Raw genomic sequence first — 27,717 nt, forward strand, 5'->3', positions numbered from 1 at the left:
AATTCTGCTAAGGGGGAAGATCTTGACAAAATATTTTTAATGGTACTTTCCTTATAAAAGAGATGCTCCCATTCCTTCAGCATCTTTGTGACTTGACTGGTCTGTCTCCAGTACAGCTCTGTCCATCTTTTATGGGAAGACCCAAAATCAGACATAGCATTCCAGGTGTTTCCTCACTCTTGCTGAGTAGCTGGGAAGGATTGCCTCCCTCCACTGCTCTCAACCAGGACACCATTTGCCCTCTTTCCAAAAAAATGGCTCGTGTTGAGTTTGGTCTCCACCAGGACCTCCAGGATCCTTCTTAACTGTTTTCCAGCTGAGTGCCTCCCAGCATGTGCTGTTGCATTGGGGTGCTCTTCCCCAGGTGCAGCACTTTGCACTTCCCCTTGAATTTCATTATGTTCTTACCAGCTCATTTCTCCAGCCTCTCCAGGTCCCTCTGGATGGCAACAAACCCCTCTGTTTTATCAGCTGCTTCTCCCTCTTCAGTGCCATCTGCAGATTGCTGAGGCAGTACTAACCCTGAGACTGCCCTCCAAGTGGAGTTGTTGCACTCATCACCACCCTTTGGGCCTGGCATTCAGCCAGTTTTCAATCCACTTCACTTTTCACCTGTCCCATACCTCAACACTTCTGCATGGATCTTACGGAAGGCAGTGCCTTGCAGAAGTCCAGGGACACAATACTCACTTCTCTCCTGTCATGCACCAGGTCAGTCACTCCACTGTAAAATGTATCAGGCTGGTTAAGCATGACTTCCCTTTGGTGAATCCCTCCTGACAATTTTGGATGGTTTTCCTGCTCTTGATGTGCCTGCAAATAGTTTCTGTTTAGCTGCACCATTACCTTCCAAGGGATTGAGGTGAGGCTGACAGACTATTTCTTTGGATCCCCCTATCTTGCCCTTCTCAAAGACAGATGTGACATTTACTTTCCACCAGTTTCTGGGCACTTTTCTGAGTCACCATGATCAATCAAAGATTGTCAAGAGGGGCCTTGCAGTGACATCAGTCAGCTCCCAGAGCACTTGTGGGTGCATCCTACTGGGGCCCATGGTTCTGTGTATGTTCAGTTTTCTCTGACGTCATCATCCTTACACCAAGGGAACATCCTCCTTGCTCCAGACTTTCCCCTTGGTGTCTGGAATTCTCAGAGTTTATGTTGTCACTAAATAAGACTGAGGCAAAGAAGGTACTTAGCACAACATTTTCCATGTCATGTGTGACTAGATGCCCCATCTAATTCTGTAACGACCCCACATTTTCCCTGCCCTTTCCCACTTTTGTACTTATAGAAGCCCATTTTATCCAGTTAAGCTTTAGCTTCCATAACTTCATCCCTGGATGCCCTCAAATCACATCTGTGTTCCTCCCAATATACCCAGCCTTGGTTATACCCTCCAGATAATTCCTTCTTGTGCTCTAGTCAAGCCAGGAGTTTTTTGTGCACTCCCACAGATCTGGCCATTTTCGTCTGGCTTGCTGTTCACTAGGATGGACTGCTTTTGAGCCTGGGGGAGATGAACCTTGACTACCTTTCTTGGGCTCTTCATTCCAGAGCCCTATCCCTTGGAGTGTTTAGTACAAGATCCAGTAGAGCACCTCTCCTACTTGGTTCCACTATCAATTGGGTCAGGAAGTCCTCACTGATGCACTCCTGGACTGACTATCACAGAATTGCTGGAGTTGGAAGGAACCACTGGAGATCTAATCCAACTCCCTCCCAAGGCAGGGTAGCCTTTGAGTATCTCCAGGGAGGGGGAGTCCATGTCCAGTTCTAGTACTCTGCCACTCTCAAAAGAAGTTCTTCTCCATGTTGAGGTGACCTCAGCCATTCCTCATATGGCTTCCCCTCAAGGTCCTTCAACATCTTAGTTGCCTTCATTTGGATGCTCTGTATTGGCTTAATGCCTTTCTTACCTCGTGGCACCCAAAACTGCACATGGGACTTGAAGTGAGGCCACCCCAGTGCAGAGCAGAGCAGGACAAGCCTCTTCCTTGCCCAGCTGGTGATGCTATGCCTGATGCACCCCAGGATAGGATTGATCCTCCTGGCTGCCAGGGCACACTGGACAATTCTCACCCACAAACTCCCAGTTTGTCAATTTGTCCCCAGGTAGAGCTTGATACGATACGTTCCACTTCCTCTGTCACATAAAGAGAAAATCCACCACCTTGCTTCTCTGACATTTCTCTGTTGTTTCTAAAAAGGACATACCCATCCATGACAATATTCTAGTCATGTGAGCTATCCCACTATGTCTCAGCATTGCAGTGAGATCATGGCCCCATGAATGCATATATATATCTAGATCTTGTTTATTCCCCATGCTGTGTCTTTTTGTATACTGACACTTCATGGATAATCAAAGAATGGGGTTTCCTAGAAGGGATATGAGAGGATTCACCATAGCCATAAGCTCCTATGATGTGTTTTCTGTTTTGATCCTCAACTTCAGGGGTAGCCAAAGAACATCTGTCTCTGCAGTGGTTGCTATGACCTGCTCCCCAGGAGAAAGCAATGGCACAATCGTTGCCATTTGCATCCTGACTCTCAGTCCTTCAGTTTAAAGTCCATCTCACTAGACTGGCCAGCCTGCTGCCAAAGACTCTCTGCCCCTTTTAGCAGGGGGCTGCCATTCCCCTGTAACAGGCTAAAAATCATAAAAACACAACCCACTGTTATAAAAGCCAAAACCTTCTCGATAGCACCAGCCACAAACCCAGACACTGATCTGCACAATGTGTCCTGACTTCTCAAACAGGGAGGACAGATAAGATGACTTGGGCATGGGGATTTTTCACGTGCCTCACCAAGGCTTTATAGTCTTCTTTGATCCCACCTATTTTTTGGCTTGTGGCATCACTTGTATGAAAAAGTGATGGGGATAGTGGTCTATGACAGGTCAGGGTACCCTCTCAGTGACACCATGGATCCCAGTTCCTGGAGGGCAGGATGCCCCTTGTGACTGTCTGTTAGGCTGGCAAATGGACAATCCAGTGCCCACTACAACCACTTGATGTTTCTTTTTACAGTAATCACAATGCACTGCTGGTGATGTTTTCTTTGTTGGCCTTGCTCATGGACATCTAAAGCCTTTAAAGCATCAGATGTGTATTTTTGGTCTGTAAGTTGAAGGGTGGAGATTGAATTGGATCCGTGCTTTTGTGCATCCCCAGGATGCAAGGTGCCTCAGGCTCAGTGGTATCCATTGCAGGTGTGTGGTTCTGAACCCACTTACCTATCTCTGCTTCAGCCCCTCTATATGCTGCACAGCCAACTGTCCCTTGTCATTCAGCCACCTGTCATCCATGTGTGCACACTTTGTGCAGGTACCAGCCTTTCCTTCAGGAGAAGTATCTGGGCATTCACTGAAATGTACCACCTCTGTTGACCTGTACCTTCCTCATCAGTTCTGTCTGTGTGGAAGCATCAGGCTTCTCAGTGGACACAATGGCTTTGGCTCAGGAATGCCCACCATTATGGCAGAGACTTCAAGCACGTACCTATTATTATTATTATTATTATTATTATTATTATTATTATTATGTTTTCCTGACAGCCAGTTAACAGGGTAATTGAAGTCCCATTCTTTGGGCACCCTAACAGTGCTTATTTTACTCCCTAAGAAAATAGTAAGCCCAGCATTTGTTTATGTGCTGTTTTCTAAAAGAGTGGCTTAAATCAAACCTCACTTTTCTTAGTGTGCTTTCCTAATGCTCTGAGCAGGAATCGGTCACAATCATGTCTTCCAGGTGAAGCTGCTAATGAAAAATGATAGGGCAAGATGCTTGCTTGCTTGACCTTTCATCACACTGCAAATTCAGAGCAGATTTGGGATGATTTGAGTTTACACGCCTGGGCTGAACCAACCTTTTCCACTGTTGCTGGCTAGCAGGTATTCAAAACTATGGGAAGGAGAGGACCTGAAGTCTAAGGGCTCTGAAAGCTGAAGCAAAAATGAGAGTAGGCTCTTTCACAGCCAACTTATGCAATAGTGGAGCTCCTAGTTTTATGGGAGGAATATGAACTCCTAAATGCCTCGTGCATAGTGAAAAGAATAAGTGTAACAGACTGAAGTATAATCTTGATCATATGAATTAGGTGGTGCTGAAACACTGGAATTGCAAACTCACATATAACCTGACATAGGTCAGGTTACTATACTGGTAGTTACAGACACAGCTATTTTGTGCTAGTGTATCCTCAGTTTCAACAGCTGTCTGTTCTGTTTATTTCCCCAAACTATGCAGCAAGTCAGAAAAAATTCTTCATTCTTCAGTGTCACAGAACACGTCTAGCTGCTTGCTCTAACTGTATGATACCCAGAGTATCACGGGACAACAAAGTTCTACTAGCTCTTACCAGCCAGTACTTTTTGCCAAAAGCTTATTCTACTGCTGCCAGTATTTGTTTGGGGCACAGCTTTTATATCAGTAACCAGCTCATTTCAAAACAGAATACTAACCTAGTGATGTTCCTGCTGCCTTTCCTCCACTAGCAGAGCATCCTTCCCTGGACTGCTCTGCTAAAGCTTCTACAGGCAGCTCCTGGTCAGCCACCCTCCTCCTGGAACCTGGCCCATCTGCTGTGGGGTCATCAAGTACGAAGCAGAATTGTCATGACCTCCAGAGTAAGTCAAGAATATAACCTCAACTATGCCAATGCAGCTGTGGAGGGGTCGTGGTGAAAGGAAAACCAGTGATCCTGGTAAGTTTATGGAATGTTTTGCGGTTTTTTTTTAACATAATACAGTCATCTGAAGCAAAATCATGTCTGTCAAGCTCAAGGCTGTGAATGTGGAAGGTTGTTTGTCCTTGCTGTTTTAATGTAGTGGTTAAGGAGGGAAAAAAAAAAACAAAAAAACAAGGGTGCTTACTGAGCTGAAAAAAGGTAGCTTATTTTACTGCTGTTTAAGTCTCAAGCCAGCTGTGCAGGAGTGAGCCCTAGCCAGAGGAAGATTACTTTGTTTCTCCCCTTGACTCAAATCATCCTACTGGTAGAGCACAGGCACCTGCAGGTCACAGTTTTCAGCTCACTGATGAGCTCACTCAAGTAGAATTTGGAAAAACACTTAGCCTACAGAATTTTATTTCTGTTGAGAAAGAAAACAGAAAAGTAGAAACATGCAGGTGAAAGACACAGTTCTGTAGGTACCTGAAAGGGACCACATTTGAGGTACAAAATCCATGGTATACCAGCTGTCTTCATACAACAGAACTTGTAATGCTTAGATGAGCTAGAGATGTTTTTTTCTAAGAGCTTCCAGATATTCAACACATGTACTGTCACACAGCAGCTACTTAGATGAGTTCTCTTTGTGACACTTTTGCTTCAAAGCAATATGAAAAGTGTAAGCTCTGTCCCAAGCCAGATGGTTGAGCAAGACTAAACTACCACACTAAAGGTTAAATCTGGACATGTCTTCTCAGCATGTTTTTCTGAAAGATTTTTCTGTGAATAGCAGTCTAAAAAGAAGGGGGTGGTGCTTTTGAACCAACATCTGGTCTAAGAAGAGAGGCAATGAACAATTTTGTAATTATATTGGAAACAGTTCATCTACAATAATTAGAACATTCATACAGAAATTTAAGAGTCAGCTTGAAATAATGCACACAATACATTAATTTCAGAACATCCTAGATGCAGAGTGCTTGGTTGTATTTACTAGCCTTCTGTCCTCTGCAGGATCACATATACCCAACTAAGAGGACTGGAACTGCTCTCCACAACACGCCAAGGGCATCTGCTTTCAGTAATTAGGGTGGAAATCAAGCTTCACCTAGCAGCAGTCTGATGTTCAAAGCCACCTGCATGCTGACAAAGCCTACAGGATTTTACTAATGTACAGTAGCCAAGGCAGCTCCAAGCAACCACTGGCTCCACAGGCAGTGTGGCACAGGACAGCAGCCAAACAGGAGTCACCTATGAAACAAAGCAAACTCCACATCTAGCTCTGGGGTCAGGACTAGTGCTGGCATAGGAATGTGGAATAGCGTGGAGAGCTTGGGGATCTCGTTACATTAATGAGCCTGTGAAGATCAACCACATCCATGTCAGCCTCATCTACCAAGTGGTGCATTAGAGCCAGGCCCTGTTTAACAAACAGTACAAGCCCAAACATTATTATCCTAATTGGTACAAAACTTTACTACATCTTACCATGGATTTTAAGTACTTCTGAATACTTTATTCGCAGAGTATAAGATCTAGAATTCCTAAAAAGCACACCACAGAATCTTAGTTTAAGCCCGGGCAATTGCACACATACAGGAATTACAAGGTTTGGAATAAAAGACAAGCATGTTAAGGGAGTTTTCTGGACCAAGAGGCAGGGGTGAAGTGCAGTCAACTTCATTTCAGCTTGCATCTTGGAGCTTTATACAAATCGCAAAAGTCAGTTTAATTACTTAGTTTATTTCTTTATGCTTTTAGAAATGACTATGGCTGGACATAACAAATAGCAGGTGAGGGCAAATTGCTTGTAGTCCTTCACTCATCCACTACTGCATACAAACAAGCATCACATGTTATTCACTGGCCCATTTATGATGTCTGGCACTGAACACCACCTCTAGGCTGATGCTCATCATCTTCATACACTTCTCCATTATAGAGGTGTTTTCGCTTTTGAGATGGATCGAAGTCCACTAATTCCACCTGTTCCATTTCCTCAGTTTCTTCTATCTCCTGCCTTGTAGGTAGCAGTTTTTCAAGTAAGGACAGCTTATCTGAGGAGAGGAAGCCACTCTCTGGGAAGATCACCTGAAATCAAGAACTAAGGTTACTCAAGTCTATCTGACCTGTTTTTTCATTTGGTCAAACAGACCTACAGGTTAAATATCTGCCAAAGTCAGGTTTGTCATCATAGATTACTTAAATACAGAGCTTAAAAAAATTATCAGCATCACTAAGCTGTTCTTTAATGCCTGCATGAAGTTAGCTTCTAATTCTGGCAACTCAATCAACACCTTTCTTCTGCCTCAGGCTGACCTCTGGAATCAACCACAAAAGCAAAGTATATATGTAATGTAATAGCATGTACAACAACATATTTATAACAGTATATACAGCTACATATTTAAATATACATATAAACAAAATATCAACATTAGCAATAAGGTTAAATATATTCTAAGCTGTAGCAGACAGGGCCCACTGCTATAGCTCCCAGGATTAGCTTCTCCCCAGAGAAGAAAATCAGCATTTTCCAACCTACTCTTCTGCTCCAGCACAGAAGTCGAAGTTACTCATGCATCCTTCCTACAGGACAACAGAAACTAAAGAATATGTCAAGCAAATGAAAATTCACAAGGTTGCTGAAGAAACTCCTCTGGTACCTAATGTACTTTGAGCACACAGTGTTCCGCAAGTTTTCTCTTTGTTCTGAACTGTAATTCTGACGGGCTGCATGTTCCCGCCATTGTAAAGAACAAATACCAAAACAGGATATCTGATTATTGGTATCTCTTCTTGACTGAAGTAGTGCTTATTGGTTAAATTTTGGATATATTTTCAGTCCTGAAATGCTGTGGAAGTGAGTTGATTCACTTACCCTAAATTCTATGATTAGACGTCCTTTTTCATATGGTCTGCGATAAATTGGCATACCTTCATTCAACACACACTTAATAGCCCCATGCTCAACAACCTGGCCTAAAAAAACAAACAAAAAATAACCAAAAAAGGAAGGGAGCCATGCAAGCAACAGAAGCAGCTTTAGTTATAATTCCCTTCAATATTTAGGTAGCTTTCTACATTGTGGTTAGGCAGCAACATCAACATGTAGTAGTCTAACAGGAACTTACTGCCTGGTAACATATGAGTAGAAAAGTAGATTGATGTCTACATTACATTCCTGTAAACCTTGTTACGCTCCCCAAATGAAGCATACTTATTAAGTGTGCTTAATCATAAATTTATTAAGTGCTCCATTGCTTCCAAGGCTGAAAAAGTGGTTTTCCGAGACCCACGGCCTTCAATTCTCATGAGATAGCCTCAGGATGTAAGTATGTCCATGAGGTAAGGTATTACAGCTTGGGGGTCCCCAGGGGTCCGTCTGGCCCCCAGGGCAGCAGCTGCCGTAGGTGTCTCAGATAGCACTGTGCTGTTGAGGCACAGCCTGCCTGGGCCCTTGGGCTAGCTCCAAGCCGCTGGCTACTTTAGCGAGCACTTGTGGAGGGATTTCAGCTCTTAGTGATTTCAGCTCTGTGCTCGCAAAGTGCCTCAGCAGAGGCAGGGAAGGAGAGAGGTGAAGGCTGTGTGGAGTTCTGCGGAAATGTCTTTATTGGCAGCTTCTGCAAAGGGTTCCAGTGACAGCTCTTCCATTGAACTGGGCAATGGTATGGGTTTATATAGGCTGTTGAGGGATCAGGATTTGTCCTATGGCTGGGGTCGAGGAGACTATGACCTATAGCCTTACAGAGACATAACAGGGGTCTGATGTGTGGAAGAGGGGTAGCTCTGTTCCACTCATCATGACTCTGAATTTCTTATCTTAGGCTAGTGATGGCCGTGGAGGCCTTGCAGGGCCTCTGACTGCTACAGTAAGGTCTGTTACTATGTCATGCAAAGAGGAAGTTACTGCTGAATGCTATGCAAAAATCCTTTTTTTATTTTAAGATTCGTACTGCAAAGACTAGGGCAAAGAATTTGACACCAGCACACATCCCTTTTACATCAAGATGGGGTGCTTCTGTTACTTTAGATTTCCAGCTTTCATTCACTGTGTGCTAGAAGTTCCAACAGAAAGCAAACCAACTCTTACCAGGATGGGAGGTAATAATAATAGTTCTATTATCCAGCGTTGTGATGGGTTTTTGAAAGCCACATAGTGCTTCAACCAGCTGAATATCCATAGACAGAAGGAGATCTTCATCTCGTCTAAGGAAGAACCGATCAACAACAGTCACAGTATGAGAGAAATAGTACAAGGATCATATCCAACTTCAATATTTAATATCTGGAAATTACAATAAGCTGTAATTATAACAGAAACCCAGACAATTAAACAAAGAATACCAAATATTAATGTAGCTCCTCAATTACTAGAATGATACCTACTCAGAACCATTATGATCTTGTCAAGCTATCTAAAGTGTTACAAGTGTTTATTGAAAATAAATAAATACAGTAAGGCCCACTTGCATTCAGTTTCACTTCACTGCTCCTTACCAAGTAAAAAAACAAACAAACAAACAAAAAAAAACAAACAACAAAACAAAAAAAAAAAAAAAAAACAAAAAAAAAAAACAAAAAAACCTCTCAGCCTCATAAATACTTAAACTGGGACAATTAATTTGTTTCTTTGCATAGATAAATACCTTCCTAATTGCACTAGCTTGCACTTTGGTGATCTGTTACACCCTGAAGATTTATTACCAGGGAACTTTGAACAGGAGATGGCCACTCTGGGTAATGATAGAAGTACCTTTGATACAAGCACCAAGAATTATCTGGAATAGTGTTAATTACTTTAATTGTGTTCTTAGTTCAGTATGGCAATTCTAGTAATTGTCTACATGTTCAAAGGCTACAAAATCCTTCATTTATTCAAAGAATACAGAGCACTCACCCTGTTTTTAAAATGTCTCTGTCAGGAGACTTGAACGAAAAGCTAATTTTAGACTCTGACAGGAGAGGAGGAACATCCCACTTGTGTGAGAGCATGACCTCAGCATAACCCCACAAGACCAGTAATATCAAGGGTTACTGAAGGACACTAGAATTGAAGGCATTAGGCAGAAGGATAGACAAAGTAATCTAGCAGAATTGTGACTTCATGTCCCAGGTATCCATTAAAACAGTTTGGCATATCTGAATCAGTGCCTGGTTTCACTGGAAGGTAAGAAAAATCAGCTGAGTAAGCTCATTCAAAGCAAACAGAAGTGATTCTTAACCTGTGAGCTCAGTGTTCCTTGGCACAGAATTCTGGCACCAGCTTCAAGAGCTCAGCACCATACATGATAGTCAGGCAGATGAGCTGCAGGTCTCTGAAGAACCTTTGGCTCACTGTTCCTATTTACATGCACAAGGTCAGTGGTAAGTGCTTTCTCTAAACCTACCACTTCCTTTGTAACTGCTCTGAGCAGCAGCAGTGAAATAACAAATGCAACACGCTTCTGCAAGATCATCAATGGTGCTTTTAACTGGACAGACTAATTCCACAAACAGTAACATGAAAGAGGGAGGTGTCCAACACTGAGCAGTATTGCCTGGGAATGTGACATAGTTGAGATGAGGTCAGTGCTGCTCGAGTTACTTTTGCTTTCACAATAAAAACCAGACAGGACCAATTATCCTGCCCATAGCACTTCAGCAGGACATGAAGTGTGGGAAACCACATTTGATCACAATGGTGCACACTATACTGAGTAAGTTTGTCCTAAGTAAGAGCCACGAACACACGTGCACACACTCCAAGTTTTTTGTATCTTGAAGCCATGTGGACAACAGTGGACTACATTAAATGGCAATTTTCTGAGCCACGTAATTGAAAGCAAGGAAACAGTCAAAAATATTCAAAACTACTAAAAATCTCAGTATTTCAATGAGTTCTTAAAATTAAACATTTGTAAACTCTTAACTGTAACTACTTTTGTTTGCTTTCTATCCCCTTCTGCTGCCAAAGCTCACAAGAGAATACCTCATGCTATTAGAACACAAGTGGCCAGACTAGTTGCACCAGAACTCACCTCAGCACTCCTCTGACCACCCAGACAAACTCATGCTGAGTGACAGTCATGTGATCCTATCTCCTGACACTCCAGTACCTACAAGATGAGTGGTAACCAAGGAAGCATGTGGAAAAACATCACAGGAGATAACACAAGACAACTCAAGTGTCTTTACCTTGTAAATACAGAGTGGTCTTTCTGATCCAAGACAATAATAATATCCCCTGGCTCCAGACCTGGCTCTTGGTCCCCTTCACCATGGAATGTTATTTTCTGACCATCCTTCATTCCTATTGTACAAAACAAATAAACATTTTTCTTATTTTTAAGATAAAAGCACCAACAATGAACACTTTTACAGGCATGAACTGGTATCAAGGTATCTCTGGATCTTTAAGTAAGAACATCAGGATCGTCCCTTGAAGCAATTTTTTTTTTTAATCCACTCGTTTAACAGATCTTAGCAGTGCTAACCTGAATTCAGTCTCAAGACCATCAAGTTTAACTGTACTGCCAAAAGAGCCACCAACATAAAGTCCTGAAGGGAAGTATCATCAAAACAGTTTTCATTATACACACAAATAAAAAAGGTATCAGAAACACTGTGTACAAACTCTATTTCAAGAGCAATTGACCAGTCAGCTTCTTCAATTTCATAAATATGTGGCACATCTCCTTATGAAGCATCATCTTATTGCCTGCAAAGTCCCAAGAAGCATTCCCCACGGACTGAAAACCTCCTGTAAGAAACTTAATTTGTTTCACCCACAAAAGAAATCTATTGAACAAGAATTCTAGCTCTCTTATGCTACATAAGTCTCTTTTCTCTTCCTTCTAGAAAAACATCCTTCTCATAAGACTTCCCTGTTCAAAATACCAGTAATATATCCCTTCTAGTCCTCATATGTACTACCACTATGGATTTCCCCTACAAATTCAAGCATTGCATAAGCTCTGCTTACACATGTAACAGCTGCAGGCCATAATCACAAGTGAGACTGTTTAAGTCATGTACTTGTCAGCTTGCTTTGCCTCACAAGCTGCACTACTCCAGAGACTTCTCCCACCACCTTTTGGGCAGCCCCCTCAACAAAGATAAATTTGTCACTCAATACCATTACGTTCACCCATCACATTGAGGGTTTCTGTATCAAGTTGCATTTTGCCAGGCAAGGAAGTGGTACCTGCATTGAGCAGCACTGTCAGGGCGGCATAGCCAACAGACTTCTAAACACAAGAGGCTTAGCACTATCTCTGTACCTGTCACTATAGCAGACCTGGTTCCCCTTCACACTGAAACACAGCGGAAGTGATCAGAGTCTGCAGAGTTCTGCTGCAGGCAGTGAAAATTGATTGGACTACCTGATTACAAACTGGGCTTAGAGAGACCTGAAAAATAATTCACTGCTTACAATAATTGGGTTTCAGAATTCATTCTTAGTTATGTGCCAGGTTTTAGAAGTAAACACAGAAATAGTCTACCTTCCCTAGAAAAGAAGTCTACTTTTCGTAAGGCAGCAATAAGCAATTTTAGTGTGTATTCAGCACTGTTACTTACCAAATCAACTCCACATATTTTCTAAAGCTTCTGTTTTAGTGCTGCAAAGTCAGTCAGTACATTCAAGTTCAATACTTCATCTCAGTAAGACACCTCACCTTTGTCAATGTGAACTTCCAGGATCTTCTTCTCTCGAACAATTTTTCTGCCATTGCAGCTCTTACACCGGTCCTTGGCACTGATACGCTCCCCATGCCCCTGACACTCAATACACACAGACTGGATCTGCTGCACCATTCCTGGCCCAATCTGGTGAATTCTGATCTGCATGCCTGTTCCCCTGCAATTAGGGCAGCATTCTACTGCACCTTTCTTACCACCACGACCTGAGAACAAAAACTGGAGTTAGGTGGTTATGTACTACCAGAAAAAAAAAAAAAAAAAGCTTTAGAAACATCTCTTTAGTTTCAGTTTCAACATTACCTTCACATTTGTCACAGATAACGTTTTTCTGCAGTGCAAGTTTCCTCATTGCACCATTGTACATATCTTCTAAACTTACTGACAACTGATGGACCACGTTTTTACCTGTAAAAGAACAGATATTTACTTAAGTTTAGAAGCTTGGTCTGCACATCTCCCTGCCAAGCCATGATAAACCAAGTCTCTGGGCTTTAACATCTTGTATCAATAGAGCTTTGTCTTGTTTTGCTTGTATTAGTCAAAAGCCTCTTCCCAGCTGCTGTCATATTAGGTAACAGTTGTTATGACTTTGTTATGTTAAAGTCAGAAGAGACCTTCTGGAAAAGTACAAACAGTAACAGCAACATAACATATAGAACCTCAAATGCTTAAGTTTTATATTACAGGACTCTGGTTTCAACAGTCACCAAAGAGATCTACAAACAAAGGAGAGACTCTCTTTGGAATCTCCACTTCAGCACTTTCTTCCTCTCACCAGGTGACCTTCTGGAACCAGAAATGAGCAATTATATTTTTACCCTCAAGAACTGCCTTAGCACTTCAGCTGCTGTAGACTTAGTTTTGTAAACGATGCTGAGCTCTGGGTTGTTACAAGTACTTTGACACTCTTAACACTTTGATACAAAACATTTTTTTCTTCCCTTTTTCAACAGAGCTGCACTAAGAGGTTGACGGGGTCAGCACTGCTCTTAACAACTTTAAAGGTTTTTCCAGTCTGATTAAACTGGAGCTTCTGGGTAGCATTTTACTGCAGCTTCAACTTAATTCCACTGCACAGTTCAGGAACACAGAAAAGTTTAACAGACTGAACTGGATCTTGATGTCTTGCTTAGATAGTTGCTTTTAGATACTACACTTGCAGTAGTTAGTTAATAAACCATTTTACACTACTTTACCCTTCCATTTCCTATTCTGTTTACTAGCAGCTAGGCTTACACTCAGCTAAAGGTACTCCGAACACACCTGACTAGCGATTAACAGGGCACAATGCACAGGGAGACCAAACTACCACCGCACCCTTGGGGTTTCAGGTGTTAAGGGACAACAGTTTTTTCCAATTTTCAGATTAAGCCTTTAACTTCAGTTTAATTCTGTTTAAGTTCCTACATCTACGGCATTCTCCTCAGATAATCTGATACCCTCGCTGACACGTTACCTCGCCTCTCCCTGTGCATCCTCCCTCCACCGCCGAAGAACATATCGAATATATCCATGGGTGACCCGAAGCCGCCGCCGGAGCCGCCCTCCTTGATAGCTTGCTCGCCTCCTTTGTCATACAGCTCCCTCTTCTTCGGGTCCGACAGCACTTCGTAAGCTTGCGAGATCTGCTTGAACTGCAGAAAGGACAGCACCGGCACTCAGGCACCTGCTGCACCCGCGGCGGGACTCCCGCCCGAACCCCTCCCGCCTGGCCCCACCACCCCAGCCCGTCCCGCCGACCTTCTCGCCCTCGTTGGGGTTCTTGTCCGGGTGGTACTTGAGCGCGAGCTTGCGGTAGGCCTTCTTCAGCTCCTCAGCGGAGGCGTTGGGCTTCACGCCCAGCACGTCGTAGTACGTGGTCTCCTTCACCATGGCGGTGGCGGCAGTGGCAGGGGGCCCCCGGAGCGGCGGGCGCAGATCCCACTCCGCGCTGCTCCGATCCCGATTCTTCTGGAAAGTTCGGGCCGGTCCTGCAGCCCCGCCGCTTAACAGCCGGCCCCACTCCGGAAGTCCTGCCCCGCCGCGCGCCGGGCCCGGGCGAGTAGCCCACCAATGGCTGCTCGGGAGGGGCAGGCACTTGGCCAATCAGCGCCCACCTCCGCCGCCCGCATTGAGCGCGGACCCCGCCCCGCTCTGCGCGGGCGGTGGAGACCCTGTCCTTGCGCCTGCGCCTCCGGCCGCTCCCGCCCTCGGAGGCACCGAGCTGCACCGGGTACGCGGCGCCGGCCCGGCCGCCGCCTTCCCGGCACCGCTCCGCGCCTTTCCCCGCCTCAACCTACTCGGGTCTGCCTCCGCCGCCGCACAGACCGGCCGGCGGCCCGGCCCACTGAACTCTATTGCCCCTTTGCGAGGACCCAGCGCCCAGCCCCGGGTGCGCGGGCCCAGTGCGCCTGCGCCGGGCCACGCGCCGCGGCGGGAGCCTCTATCTAGTCACGTGGGAGACGCGCTGCCGCAGCTGATTGGCTGCGGCGGCGACGGCGCGAACGTCGCGCGCGCGGTAAGGGGGGGGGGGGGTCTGTCAGGCGTTGCCATGGGAACGGGGCCCACGGGGATGGGTGTGCCGTGGGGATGGGTGTGTGACTATGCCGTCATTACACTGGGGAGAGAGCCTTGTTTTCCGCGGGCGTGAGCTGTCCACCGCAGAGCTGGGAGGAACAGGGCCGAGCACCGTGCAGGGTGAAGGTGAGGGATCTTTACCGTCCAGGGTCAAATTGATGTAAACTTGAAGGTTACATAGCATGGGCCGTGTGCTGACTGTTGCTGGATGAAGCTATCGCGACTCTCTCGTCATCTCTTGTTTTCTGCTGCGCTCTCTTATTTTGGTGGTTAAGTTAATCTCTCAGGTGAGCTCTGATTCAGTGGGAAACAAAATGAGGTTTTTTGTGGCTAGGCTCTTCTGTCAGATGGAACTGTCAGTACAATCGATTTTTCCTATATATGGTTCACAGATGTGAGAATGTATGGTAGAGTAGGAAGGAAAACAGGATTGTCCTTTCAACAGCAACCTGCTCTTAGATTATGCAAGTGCTGGTGACATGCTTTGCTTTGAATTGCGGAAACTTGAACCAAGTTAGCAGAATTGACTCAGCTAATGGGATGGGCTGGCAGCAGAATTCACCGACCCTGTTCCACAGCAAGGTAGCCCATCAGGAAGTGGCGTGTTGGTAAAACACTGTTCATTTTGCTCTACAGCATAGCGATGCGTGTGTGCTGGCTTGTGGGCAAAGAGAAATGCACTCAGCGGGTGAAACTGCCACACTTGGAACCCGTGGTAATTGGGCGTGGCCCAGAGACTGGGATAACAGATAAGAAGTGTTCACGGCAGCAAGGTAAGGTGATTTAGCTCAAATCCTGCTTTCCACATGTAGCAGCAGCTGAGCTTGCCTTGTTCCTCTGTGTGGTCTGCAGTGTTGCCTGGTTCTTGGAGTCATCAAGCCTTTTCAATAAGCGCTTAATGGAGATCTCTGGAGTCTAAAACATCAGAGATAGGACGTCCACCTCCATATACAAAAGCTTTATGTGAGTTCCCAGGCCCAGAGTTGTGTTTCACTGCTCACTTCATGAGCAGCACTTCTTCTCCCTAGTATTCCACCAACTGATTTTTAGCATGATTGTTATTTTATACATAATTTAACGTGATCTTGGAGAATATATGAAAATAGCTATCACCTATATAATACTGCACATCTTCCCTGCCTTATATTCTGTGCCTCTGGACACAGTCTTGCTCTGTGCCTTATTGTCCCAGAGGGCTGGTAAGAATGTCAAGAATATGTATAAGACATCAACAGAATCACCTTTGTTCCGAAGTAATTCTTCCCTTGGCTCAGTGTATGGGTTGACTCTGTGGTCCTGGAAAGAAGAGATGAAGCAGAAATATTCTTGGCATGCATTCGCAAAGATCAGCTCCAGAAAGAAACGGCTCTTCAAAAAGAGGAGTGTTTTCTGCACTAGGTGGTTCAGCAGAGTTCTTTTTATTTGCATGGTTTTGTGACACTTTGTTCTTTCTTTTCCAGTTCAGTTAAAAGCAGACTGTAACAAGGGTTATGTCACAGTTAAACAGGTATGTTTTTATGTAGGGATCTCCAGTATTTCTGGTATTTACTGGGACAGTTGTACTTAACAAATGCTCCAAGAGATAATTCTGATCACTGGGTCTGAGGGACCTGAAGCTTTCTTATCACCAAGGGAGGTTACAGCAAGTGGCCCTCAGAAGTGATCTTTCTTATTTGTGCACCTCAGTGTTCCTTCAAGATACATTCCAGTCTAACACAGCCAGACTTGCAGTATCAGGGAATGCTGTTGTGAGTCCTCAATCAGTTCTGTTGGGTGCTGCATTTGCGAGACTTTGGACTTCTACTAAACTTGCTTGTCCTTCTCCTGAGCCTTAAACTTCATAAGCTAAGGCAGCCCCTTTTTTAAGGTTGAAGTTCTGGTGTTAATGGGACTATGCAGTTGTAGAAGATTTTTTTGGTGGGCTGACAGAGCCAGAGATGTGTTTACTTATGGGGAGGGATAGGAGGTAAAGACAGCACTTCAGGAATGCTCATGTTACCAGATGGATGGAGGCAGGCCTACTCCCTCACACTTATGAGACCTGAGTCTCTGAGATAATAGGAAGGGAAAGGTCTCTGGTGCTGGTGTTAGTGTGTGTGTGCCCGCAGCATCAGCCTGTGGGGACAATACAACAACACATTCTACCTACTTAGGAACAACGTCTTCTCTCAAAATGCCTTCACTGCCCCCTAAGCATAGGCACCCCAGTGGTATCTGATGAATCTGGCAAAGATATCTAGGACAGTTTTCCTCAGAAATCAACCGTAGTCATGATTGACACATAATATTGTGTTACTGGAATCTCAAAACTGGGAATACTTTCTAGTGGTGGGTGCTAGCATGTTTTCTCTATCTATCAAAGAGTTGCTCCCCAGGTGAGAGATGTGTGGCACAAGGTTCCAGTGATCAGTTGTTTGATACTTTATTCACTGATGGGAAGCATCCTTGACTTGAGTGAAACTGCAGAGCTGTAGACTAAAGAGATCCTGGCTGGAATCAGGTGTGTGCTTCATTGCAGTGAATACCAAGTGAGAGGTATAGTACCGTCTTGTGAAGCATGCAGGTATGGCAGTGACAAAGGTAATGAAAACTCTCTCTGACTGAGTTCATCAGTCACAGGAAAAAGCTGATTTCTTAAAGCCTGTTTTGTGCATAAACATTAACCAAAAGCATTTTGCTTGAAGATTCCTGATTTTTGTAGGGTCACCCACATGATGATGCAAAATCCATCTATCAAGCAATCACTGTAGGTTGTTTACATCACAGTTTCGTTTGCTAAAATAATTTGCTAAAACTACTGTTGCTCCTCAGAAATAGTTGCTGCTGTTACTAGTTGTTTAATAGGTTGCTAATTTGTGAGGGAAGTGCAGCACAAATGATGCTAACTGTGTAGCTGCTGCAGACCCAGGCTCCTGTGATGCCAGGCCCTGAGGTTGTGTGCTGACAGCTGTGACTGCAAGACTGGGACAGAAACAGGCGTCCACAGTGCTGCATTGCCTGGTCAGCTAAAGCGGGTTGATGTAGGCATGGGTGAGTGGTGAATACAGAATGCATTTGCTTTCTAGGATAATGGTATTCCAGGAGAACTGAGCAGAAGTTGGCGATTCCACTTACAACATATTTTTCTACTATTTTTTCCTTTTCCTGTCTACCAAAGATAGGGGTCAACCCAACTAGTGTTGATCTTGTGAATATTGGCAAGGATGAAGTGGTGAAAATGAAGCCAGGCCAAGTTCTGCATATTGTAAATAACCTTTACCCCTACATGGTGCAATTTGCCGAAGAGTCTGGGAAAACTGTTCCAAAAGCAGACAAGATGCCACATAAAGATTCCTGTGAGAATGATGATACAGAGCTTGTGCCCAGAAAAACAATGAAGTTGGAGGTGGTGGATACCCAAGGCAGTTCTACAAATCCAAAGCTAAGCAATACCAGTGTATCTACACATGAAGGAACTTCAAGCCAAAAGGCAAGTGTGTTGGTATTAATTCTTGTGCTGTTTCTCCTGGGGTTGTCTCCTCCATGAGGAGAAATGGTCTTTTGCTTTTGTGGATTCTGCTGGTAGCAGGCATCTCAGGTGAATATGGATCCTCAAAGTATACAGAGCATGAGAAGGTGTCATGTGCTCCTGACATCACCTACACCTGGGAAAGTCACTTGGGACCCATTCTAACCTGACCGGAGGGTTAGGTGTGTGTGAGGGTGCTTCCCTCTAACAAATGAGGATTTAATCTCTGGTTTCAGCTGCAGTTTCTGCTAGAAGGACAGTCCACGTGAGCTCCATTTAGCTGCAGTCACCCAAGGACACTGTCGTAGCTCTTGAGTGGTTATCTAAAAGCAAGCGGACAGAGAACAGAACAACCTGAGCCTTTTCTTTTTAAAATTTATTTGTTTGTAATTGCATGGGCCTTTTTTCTCCTCCTGTTTTGTTCACTCCATATGGCAGAACCATGTTTACACTAGTGAACGTTAGCAGCCAGAATCTTTGAAAGGGAGTTCTTAGCCCTGTGACATGGACAAAATAAAAGTCCTTAATGCATTTGGAGCTAGTGCAGTGCCGGAGGAGAAGGCACAGTAATGAAACACCTTAAGACAAAATTTTATTCTCAGGTTGCTGTGAGTTAACCACTTATTTAATTTGTGGACTTGGGTAGTTATATTAGGGTCAGATTTGTGGTGGAATGAGCAGGGAGATGACAACTCACACTGTTTCCCTGCCAGCACTATAATAATGTTTGAACGTGTTCCTTTCTAAGACTATGATGAATATCATTACTACTCTGAATAGTTAAAACATCTGTTTTGAAAAAGGTGCACTCAAGACAGACCTTCTGTTGGAACCCAGAGTGTCCCTCAGACACTCTTGGATGTTCTGGGCTTAGGTCAGAAGTATTTGGGACCTTGGCATGTAGCTGGAAACTCTTCTGGTTTTGAATTTGATTTATGGAACAATTTATTAACTTTGTAGGAAGAATAAGAAATTACAAAAGTTTAGATATTATAGTAAAAGTAGTCACAAAGGGAAAGGAAGAATTTTTGAGTGCTGTACAGGGGGGTTTTAGCCTTTGTACAGAGGCATCTGAGTTTTGTACATAGGGGTTAGAAGTTTTAAGATGGAGGGATTTAGGCATGTTTTGTCTTCTTTCTTTCTCTTTCTTATTTTTTATGTTTATGGTGATGTTGGTACTTATAGATTGGTTTAGAGTAGAAAGTCACTATTTAGTATAGGTAATAGGTATTGAAGAAAAACTATAAACATTTAACATCACGTAATGTATGATATAAAAGATGGCACCAGCCCCCTGGGCAATCAGAGGGTGTCAGAGACAGTGTCAGTGTGTGTGTATGTGCCTTTGTCTGACCTGCTGAATGGACCACAGCAGTTCAGGAAGAAAATCTTTTAGATAACATACAATAAACTACCTTGAGACCGGACGACTGAAGACTACTGAGTCTTTCTTTGAAGGCACAAATTAGAAAAAAGACTTTTCCACCTCTCGGGGTCACCCCAATCTGGGGGTGAGCCCCGTCAACCTTCTATTAGGTGTTCAGTAGCCAAGTTAAGAAATAGCTTGTGTTGCCTTGATCTTCCTGTGCCTTTATTATTTTCTCTACAAGCCACTGCACAATATTAAAAAATAAATACAACTAAGAATAAGGCCACACACTGCAACTACTTTGTTCTGTGCAGAGCAGTATGGGATAGGACAGTTCATGGAGATCTTGATTCTTTGGTTCTTTGCCCTGAAGCAGAGGGCCTTGTGCCATGACACGTGCAGGCAAATAATTAAATTTAAGCACATTTATATCTCCCTGTTGTTGAATTTCCAATATTTGGAAATTTACATCTTCACAGTATCTTGTTAAAAGTTTTCAAAAGTAGCTTTTTGGGGGCAGTTGGAGCAGGTATGTTGGCATTTTATAGAAGAGAAATAATTGAGCTGTCATTCAGCTGTTACTGTACTGCTGTATACAAATGAATATTCTTAACTGAATCCTTTGAAGTATATAATTGGATACTTAACGGTCTTATAATTTATTTTTCCCATTCTGTGGTATAGGAACATTTAGGACACTGGAGTCAGGGTTTAAAGAGCTCCATGCAAGATCCAAAAATGCAGGTGAGACTTGTACTTTACAGTAGATCCTGTCTAGCAAAGCTAAATGAGCTTTCTTTCTTCTTTCTGCAATTTGCTTTAAAAATCTGGTTAATCAGTGGAGTCCTGCATAAGGGCTGAAATGTACTTGCGTCTCTCTCTGTAGTAACATTAACTTGGGAGTCTCTACTGTACTGATTTTGCAGATTCTTATTGTGTTAATTATCTTTGAGCTCTCTGTACTGTGAGATTTGGCCAACAGATTCCAAAAAGGTTGAAGGGAGAGCAGGCGAGCCGTGCAGTTGCTTTGTTTCCTCAGGGAAACCAACTAAAATGGAGGTATCATTTGAAGCTGAGCAAGCCACAGAGGTTCCCATTCTCCAGCAGTCAGTGCTGTCTTGTTTCTTAGTGCAGTTTCCTGGTTTCCTGGTTTAAGCAAATTCTTAACTTTCACACCTTTATGTCAGCTAACAGGATCTGACCTCTGGCCTCACTGGGCCCCTTCAGGTGATGATCCCTATTAGGCTGAACATAATGAAGAGTCATACTGTGTCACCCTTGCTCCAAGAATGACACAAGAACAGAAGAGAGACCAAATTGCAAGAGGAGAAAAAGAGGCTTTAATACAAAGGATTCTCTGGTTTATATAGACCAATACAATACATTCTACTTGATTGGCTAGTTAATAAAACATCTTTCTCACACACAGTCCTTGAAAAGAACAGAAAAACAATGTGGAAAAACACCACCTGCAAATTGTTTATACTAGTAAGTTATCACATTCCTATAACTCCCTAAAAATTCTCACAAGCCACTGTGAGAAACGATTGCTGTTTCTCTCTCCCTGACCAGGCTGGCATCCACAATAGTGTATGTTGAGTTGGAAGGGACCCATCAGAATCATTGAATCCAACTCTCAACCCTCACAGGAAATCACACAGCCCCCCAGAAATCACACCATGTAATTGAAAGCGCTTTTTGAACTCGGACAGACCTGGTGCCATGATGACTTCCCTGGGGAGCCTGTTCCAGTGCCCAAACACCCTCTGGGTGAAGAACCTTTCCCTGATACCCAGCCTAAACCTCCCCTGACTCATCTTCAGGCCATTTCTTCAAGTTCTGTCACTGGTCAACAGAGAGAAGAGATCAGTGTGCCGCTCCTCTTCTTCTCACAAGGAAATTGTAACTGCAATGAGTTCTCCCCTCAGTCTCCTCCAGGTCGAACAGACCAAGTACCTCAGTCACTCCTCATATGTCTTCCTTTCAAGGCCCTTCGCCATCTTGTTAGCCCTCCTTTGGACATTTTCTAAGAGCTTTAAGTCTTCCATTGTGTCACCCTGAACTGCTCCCAGCACCCGAAGTGAGACCACCCCAGTGCAGAGCAGACTGGGACAGTCCCCTCCCTTGCTTGGCTGGTGATGCTGTGCCTGATGCACCCCAGGACGCATCCTGGATGCCAGGGCACTGCTGGCTCATGTTCAGCTTGCCACTGACCAGGACTCTCAGGTCCCATTCCATGGAGCTGCTCTCCAGTCTCTTGCTCCCCAGTCTCTCTGTATGTCCAGGGTTGCCCTGTCCAAGGTGCAGAATCCAGCACTTTACCTTGTTAAACTTCTGCCCAGCCCTCTAATTTGTCCGGGTTTCTCTGCAGGGCCTTTCTGCCTTCAAGGGAGTTGACAGTTCCTCCCAGTTTTGTGTCATTGACAAACTTGCTTTCTATTCCTTCCAGTCCTGTGTCCAGGTAATTTATTAAAATTTTGAAGAGCACAGGGCTGAGGATGGAGCCCTGTGGAACCCCACCAGTGACAGGTCACCAGTCTGATGTCACCCCATTCACTGTAACCCTTTGTGCCCAATCTGTGAGCCAGTTCCTCGCTTAGCTGATAACTAAACAGAAGCTCCTATTTATTGATCGATATTTTTTTAATGGAAGTGTGAAGTGTTGAACTGCAGAAATTTACAGGAGAACTGGATGCCCATTGTCCTAGGATTGCCAGCACTTTCAAATGAGTCTATCTATAGGGAATGATAAAACCATGGAAATTCTTCCGTACTTTTTAAACATGAAGCTTAGTTTTTATCCCTGAAGCAGAATTCTATATACTTACCAAAACAGGGCTTTCTTGACCCAAAATGTAAGTAGGTTTTAAAACTGTTCTTTTAATGTTAGACACAAATAACTGTTTATGAGTGAAGGTTAGCTTTATTAGTTGTAGTTTCAATCTGAATACACAAATAGAACTCCTATCTTTTCTTTTTAATCAAATATTAAATGGTAATGTTTTCTGAAAAGGCTTGAACATGATCCTGTTCCTACTGGCAGCAGGAGCAGACACTAGTATGTGTGTATAAAATACCTTGCTGCTGAAAGAGTCAGTCCTATCATTTGTGTACCCATAGATCTTCTTTCCTGTAGAGTAAGACTGATCTGTATATAAACATACAAGAATAATTAGCAAAGGTGACAAAGACATCATCCATCTCTCATCAGCCAGTGCACTGCTAAGAGAACAGAGACACAATACACAGCCTGATGGCTTTTTATTGCTGGGTTCTCCCCACTGTTGTCCACAAGCTTCCCAACCATTTCTTTTCCTCAGCTGCACTGAATTTTTGCAGAAGGCAAAAAAAAAAAAAAAAAGAAAACAGGAAGAAGGACATGATAGACAGGATGTCCTCCTTCTTGTGAGTGATCTTACAAAGCAGCACACTGGGTAGGATGAACTGGGTAGGATGAACTGAAATAGCCCAGACTTGAATATTTTTATCTTTGTAATGCTGGTGGAGGTCTGCAGCCCACTGCTCGTAGTACATCTGAGATTTGTGCTTCACTCTGGAAATCTGCAACCGAGTGCATTCTGACATATACTGTATTCACACTGGTTTTGTTTATGACTACACAGCTTGAATGTAGCCTGATGGAAGTGGAGTTCCCTAGGCCTCACTGGTATCTCAGTCCAGGAGATTTTCAAGAGTTCATATACCCCTGTAGTTATTGTTAACTTACTGCAAAGTAAGATTAGAAAGCTTTTGCCTTTTAAAATAAAGTATATGAAAAAGGATGCTGGAACACCTCTCCATAGCTGCCTGGTATATGTTATGGAAGAGGGTACTTATCCTGGAGCAGCTTAATTCCAGCATAAGTTTTCATTGGATAGCATCTCTCCATTAAATATAGTGCTTATAGGAATAATATATTTAATTTCCAGTCAGAAAATAATCTAGTTATTTCATTTTTTGCAAGGTTTACAAAGATGAAAAGACTGTAGTCATCAAGGATAAATATCCCAAAGCACGTTACCACTGGCTTATCTTACCATGGGACCCTATTTCAAGCCTGAAGTCAGTCACCAGCGACCACCTTGAGCTCCTGGAACATATGCATGCCATTGGGCAAAAAATGATCGAACAGTGCCCTGCCAGAGAGAGCCTGGAGTTCAGAATGGGTTACCACGCTATCTCCAGTATGAGGTAAGACCTAGAGGAGTCGTGGTGGACATGCTGTTCTTCCAGTTACACAGATTTGGAGCTAAATCCATGAGGAGATTTGTTATTGCTAAAGAACCAGCAAACCTCCTCAACACTACAGACAGCTTGTTGTGCAGTCTTGGCCCCACACTGCTGTATAGATCCTGATGCATGGACATCTTGGGCATGTGGGGAAATGCCTGTTGGGCTTCTCTAGCAGAGGTGGGATGCCTGTGGACCAGCCCCAGTGACAGGAGCACTGCTGCCATTGCTAGGCCATCCTGCTCCCAGGGCACCAATATGAGATTAGAGACTGACTCCTAGACTTGTCAAGTCCTGCCTAATACCGAGCAAGGATTTGAGTCTTGTGTCAAAGTCCACCCCTTAGAGTGTCCAAATGTCTGTTGATACTGCAGTCAGTTGTTCTCCAGTTCTTGAATGAGGCTTTTGAGCACTGATCAAGTCCCATTCACTTACTCTACAAATAATAAAACTTTGGTTTATTATTAAACCTTTAATATACCTGTGGTTTGCTAACATTACTGTCTCTGCCTTTTTGGAAACTAGCAGGAATATAGACAAGAGTGAGGGACCAATGGAATATGCGGTCTAGTGACCCTGACTATTTATAAGTGAAATGTTTGGCAAGAGACAGTGCTTCCAGAACAGACTGTGATTCTTGTTACAGGGTCAGGACTGACCCACAAGGCTGGCACCCTGCTGAATCATGTTTGCAACTGATAAAACTGCAAATTAGCTTTGACCTTCTCTCATATCTATGTTATATTTTTTTCAGTCAGCTACATTTGCATGTAATCAGCCAGGATTTTGATTCTCCAGCCCTGAAAACCAAAAAACACTGGAATTCTTTTACTACAGACTACTTCTTAAACTCTCAAGGTAATGATTAGAGAAAGTATTTCATAACATAGAATCCCGCTTGCAGGTTCTGGCTTTGGGCTTTTCTTCCAAACAAATGTGCAAGTCGTACATTTTATTGCAGTAAGTGAAAGGTTTTATTTAATTTAAGGTACTGGGGAGTAGCACTGAGTAAAAGACAACAAATTTTGTGGCTGGTTTAAATTAGAATGCAGCAATGACACACTGTGCATGCAAAACAATGCACCGAGATATGCAGTGTCATGTGTTTCATGACGCTACGTGGTCTCAATACCTATGGTCTTCTTTATTTTTATCCCCAGATGTCATAGAGATGGTGAGAAGCAAGGGAAAAGTGATGGTGAAAGACCATACCTCTGAACTTCTCAAACTTCCGCCCAGATGCCATCGCTGTAAACAACAGCTGTCCACAATCCCACAGTTAAAGGAACATCTTCGGAAACATTGGCCAAAATGATTTTGCAAAAAATCGTCTTTCAATCTGTCTTCAGATTTCAAGCCAACACAAAGACCACAAAATGTTAATGGAAATGTATGTTTATTAACTAGAATGACAAATGTAATGTGGGGATAAAAGTGGCCTGGAAACAGCAGCATCCTAATTTAGTAATATCTTCAACAAAAACCTAAGCCCTCTTCTTTCTTCCTACTAAAAATGTAAATAAAGTGACTTCTGAAATTGAAACTTTTTGGTTGCAGCTTTATTGTGGTACAGCCATACTAATCTGTAAGTGAACTGAAGTCTGGGAGAAGTGCTTTGTTTGGATGAAAGGATTTATTTTAATTCAGAAGCTGAACTGAGCCCAGATCTAGGTTTCTACTGAGAAAGGAAAGAAACAATGATTTAGCGGTCTTTCTCTTGATGTTTTGTGCCTACCACTGAAGTTCCTCCTACGTGTTAATGTTGCAGACACTGGTGTGGCTGACAGAATGTACTGTCAGTGGAGAGGAAGGAGCAGCAGCTGATCACCCCTACTTTGCTGTGCCACTGAAAAGCCTGACAGTTCAGTGCTGCTGAACTGCCCCTCAGCTAGGGGACAGCCACTGCTCAGGCTCTAAGTGGAGCAAAAATCTCTTCTGGGTACAAGGATGTATTTAAACGTTTTTTGTGAAATACATTTGTAATACACAATTGCAAGCTTTACTGCTTCCCAGAGTAATAAAACGTCAAGGTTTGCAGTTTCTTGTCTGCATATGTTGAAGTTGGTACAGAAATTCTGTGGTTTAATCCCATGCTGTTTCTCCAATCAGGATTTTAGTGAGCCTCTAATAATTTGACTGTTGTCAAGATGTGAACTTCCAGAAGCAGCAGGACAGTACTAATAAAAATCTCTTGAGTCCAGATCTGGTTTGTGCAGTTCAACTTCATCTTTCAACTTAAGCTCAGCTTGGAGTTAAATAAGACACTCTCTGGGTGAAATGGCTTTCAGTAAAAGAGTGCACAGAGCTTTTGCTATACAAGCAAAATGCTGCTCCTAACAGTGACACATTCTGTAGGGAGAGGGTGTCCTTCCATTCCTCTCTGCAGCAGCATGTTGCTGTACCCACTCAAATGGGACAAATAATAATTTGATGTTGCTGGAAAATAATAAAGATGTTTCTGTCATAAAGTTGTCCCCAAAAATAGGTCCTTTCAGCCTGGTATGCAAGAAGCCAATCCACAGAGGGTCATGTTTATTTCATGCTTATGCAGAGATGGGTGCCAGGTGGTAAATCCACAGAGCCAGCACACCCAGTTCTAGCTAAGCAGTATAGCTAAGATATTTTCAAAATACCTAAGTCTGCACTTATCTGATGTCTAAATAACTGCCTACTAAATAACTATTGGACAATCTTTTGCCTGCTTCAACTTAAAGGTACGATATGTTTTGAGTTTATTGTGCGTGTTCAGTAGGTAGGATTCTTCATTTGGAGGTGGGTAATCTAAGCTTTAGAGATACAGCTTTCACATTATAATGAGCTAAGTTCATCTAAAGGATGATTTTTTAGCTGATTTAATTAATTTCAGCAAAACATGGATCGTTGCCAAATGCAGTGTCCAGTATCTTAAGCAAGATTTCTGTTTGTGTACTCTACTTGTTTCAAAACTATTCTGCAAAACCTTGCCATTTCCCACTGTTCTGGATCTTTAAAGTATTCATTGTTCTCCTATGACTCACTATGCAAAATCTTTTCTTAAACCATTAATCTTTCACCAGAATAGGGTACAGTAAGGTGAAGGGTTGGCCATAGCCTTATTTAAAACACCAGTCACAGTTCAGCTATTGTTGACATCAGTAATAATATGCCTTAAATTACAAAATAAAGCTTAGAGAGTAAGGAACAATGACAAAAGCACAGCCAGCCTGTGAGTTCAGACACAAACTAGGGCTTCAGCTGGCTCCAGAGATAAAGTGCTAATGCTTTGCAATGGGAACTAATTTGAACCAAAGTCAGTTGTGAATGCTAGAGAGCTGTGGTCTTCCTCATAGCAGACACAGGCCAGAAAGGGAAACCATGCTTCTTCAGAGTGAAATGTGCTGCTTATGGCCCATGGCCCATCACATCTGGGTGGGAGTTGTGGTTTTAGTACATCTCAGAGCAGGTCAGAGTGAAGCATAAACCCCTGCAATCCATCTGTTTGGAGACAGCGTGCAGCTCAGTCACAGTTGCCACACACTCAAATGCGGAGCATGATTCAGAGGGACAAGGCTATGTATGATCTTAGCAGCATCACCAGGAGATACACTGCCACCAGGGTTGACCACAGGGGGAGGGATGGCAGCCATGTCCAGCACTCACTGTGTGAGGTCACCACAGTATGGGAAAGGTCTACAGGAATGGCAGCAGTGGGCATAAG

General features: G+C 43.5%; 2 protein-coding genes across 5 annotated transcripts; one reads left to right on the top strand and one right to left on the bottom strand.

The window, feature by feature from the left end:
- Positions 1-6,397: 6,397 nt before the first annotated feature.
- On the bottom strand, positions 6,398-14,629 carry DNAJA1 (DnaJ heat shock protein family (Hsp40) member A1). Its single transcript, XM_053969093.1, has 8 exons — positions 14,098-14,629; positions 13,814-13,991; positions 12,658-12,762; positions 12,333-12,560; positions 10,852-10,966; positions 8,768-8,883; positions 7,556-7,656; positions 6,398-6,765 (listed from the first exon to the last, which is right to left on the bottom strand). Exons 1-8 carry the CDS (start codon positions 14,227-14,229, stop codon positions 6,547-6,549), a joined length of 1,194 nt encoding a protein of 397 aa, XP_053825068.1. The 5' UTR covers positions 14,230-14,629; the 3' UTR covers positions 6,398-6,546.
- Positions 14,630-14,696: 67 nt separating this feature from the next.
- On the top strand, positions 14,697-25,563 carry APTX (aprataxin). 4 transcript variants are annotated; one of them, XM_053969095.1, is made up of 8 exons: positions 14,697-14,854; positions 15,550-15,686; positions 16,374-16,420; positions 18,071-18,382; positions 20,475-20,534; positions 23,755-23,981; positions 24,775-24,878; positions 25,181-25,563. In XM_053969095.1, the coding sequence occupies exons 2-8, from the start codon at positions 15,557-15,559 to the stop codon at positions 25,333-25,335; spliced, it is 1,035 nt and encodes a 344-aa protein (XP_053825070.1). In that variant the 5' UTR covers positions 14,697-14,854; positions 15,550-15,556; the 3' UTR covers positions 25,336-25,563. The 4 variants fall into 4 exon arrangements, with proteins under 4 accessions (XP_053825070.1, XP_053825073.1, XP_053825069.1 ...); XM_053969094.1 differs by lacking the exon at positions 14,697-14,854 and adding an exon at positions 14,890-15,039; XM_053969098.1 differs by lacking the exons at positions 14,697-14,854; positions 18,071-18,382 and adding an exon at positions 14,889-15,039.
- The last annotated feature ends 2,154 nt before the right edge of the window (positions 25,564-27,717 follow it).

Source organism: Vidua chalybeata, chromosome Z, assembly GCF_026979565.1.
Source record: "Vidua chalybeata isolate OUT-0048 chromosome Z, bVidCha1 merged haplotype, whole genome shotgun sequence".
NCBI lineage: Eukaryota > Metazoa > Chordata > Aves > Passeriformes > Viduidae > Vidua > Vidua chalybeata.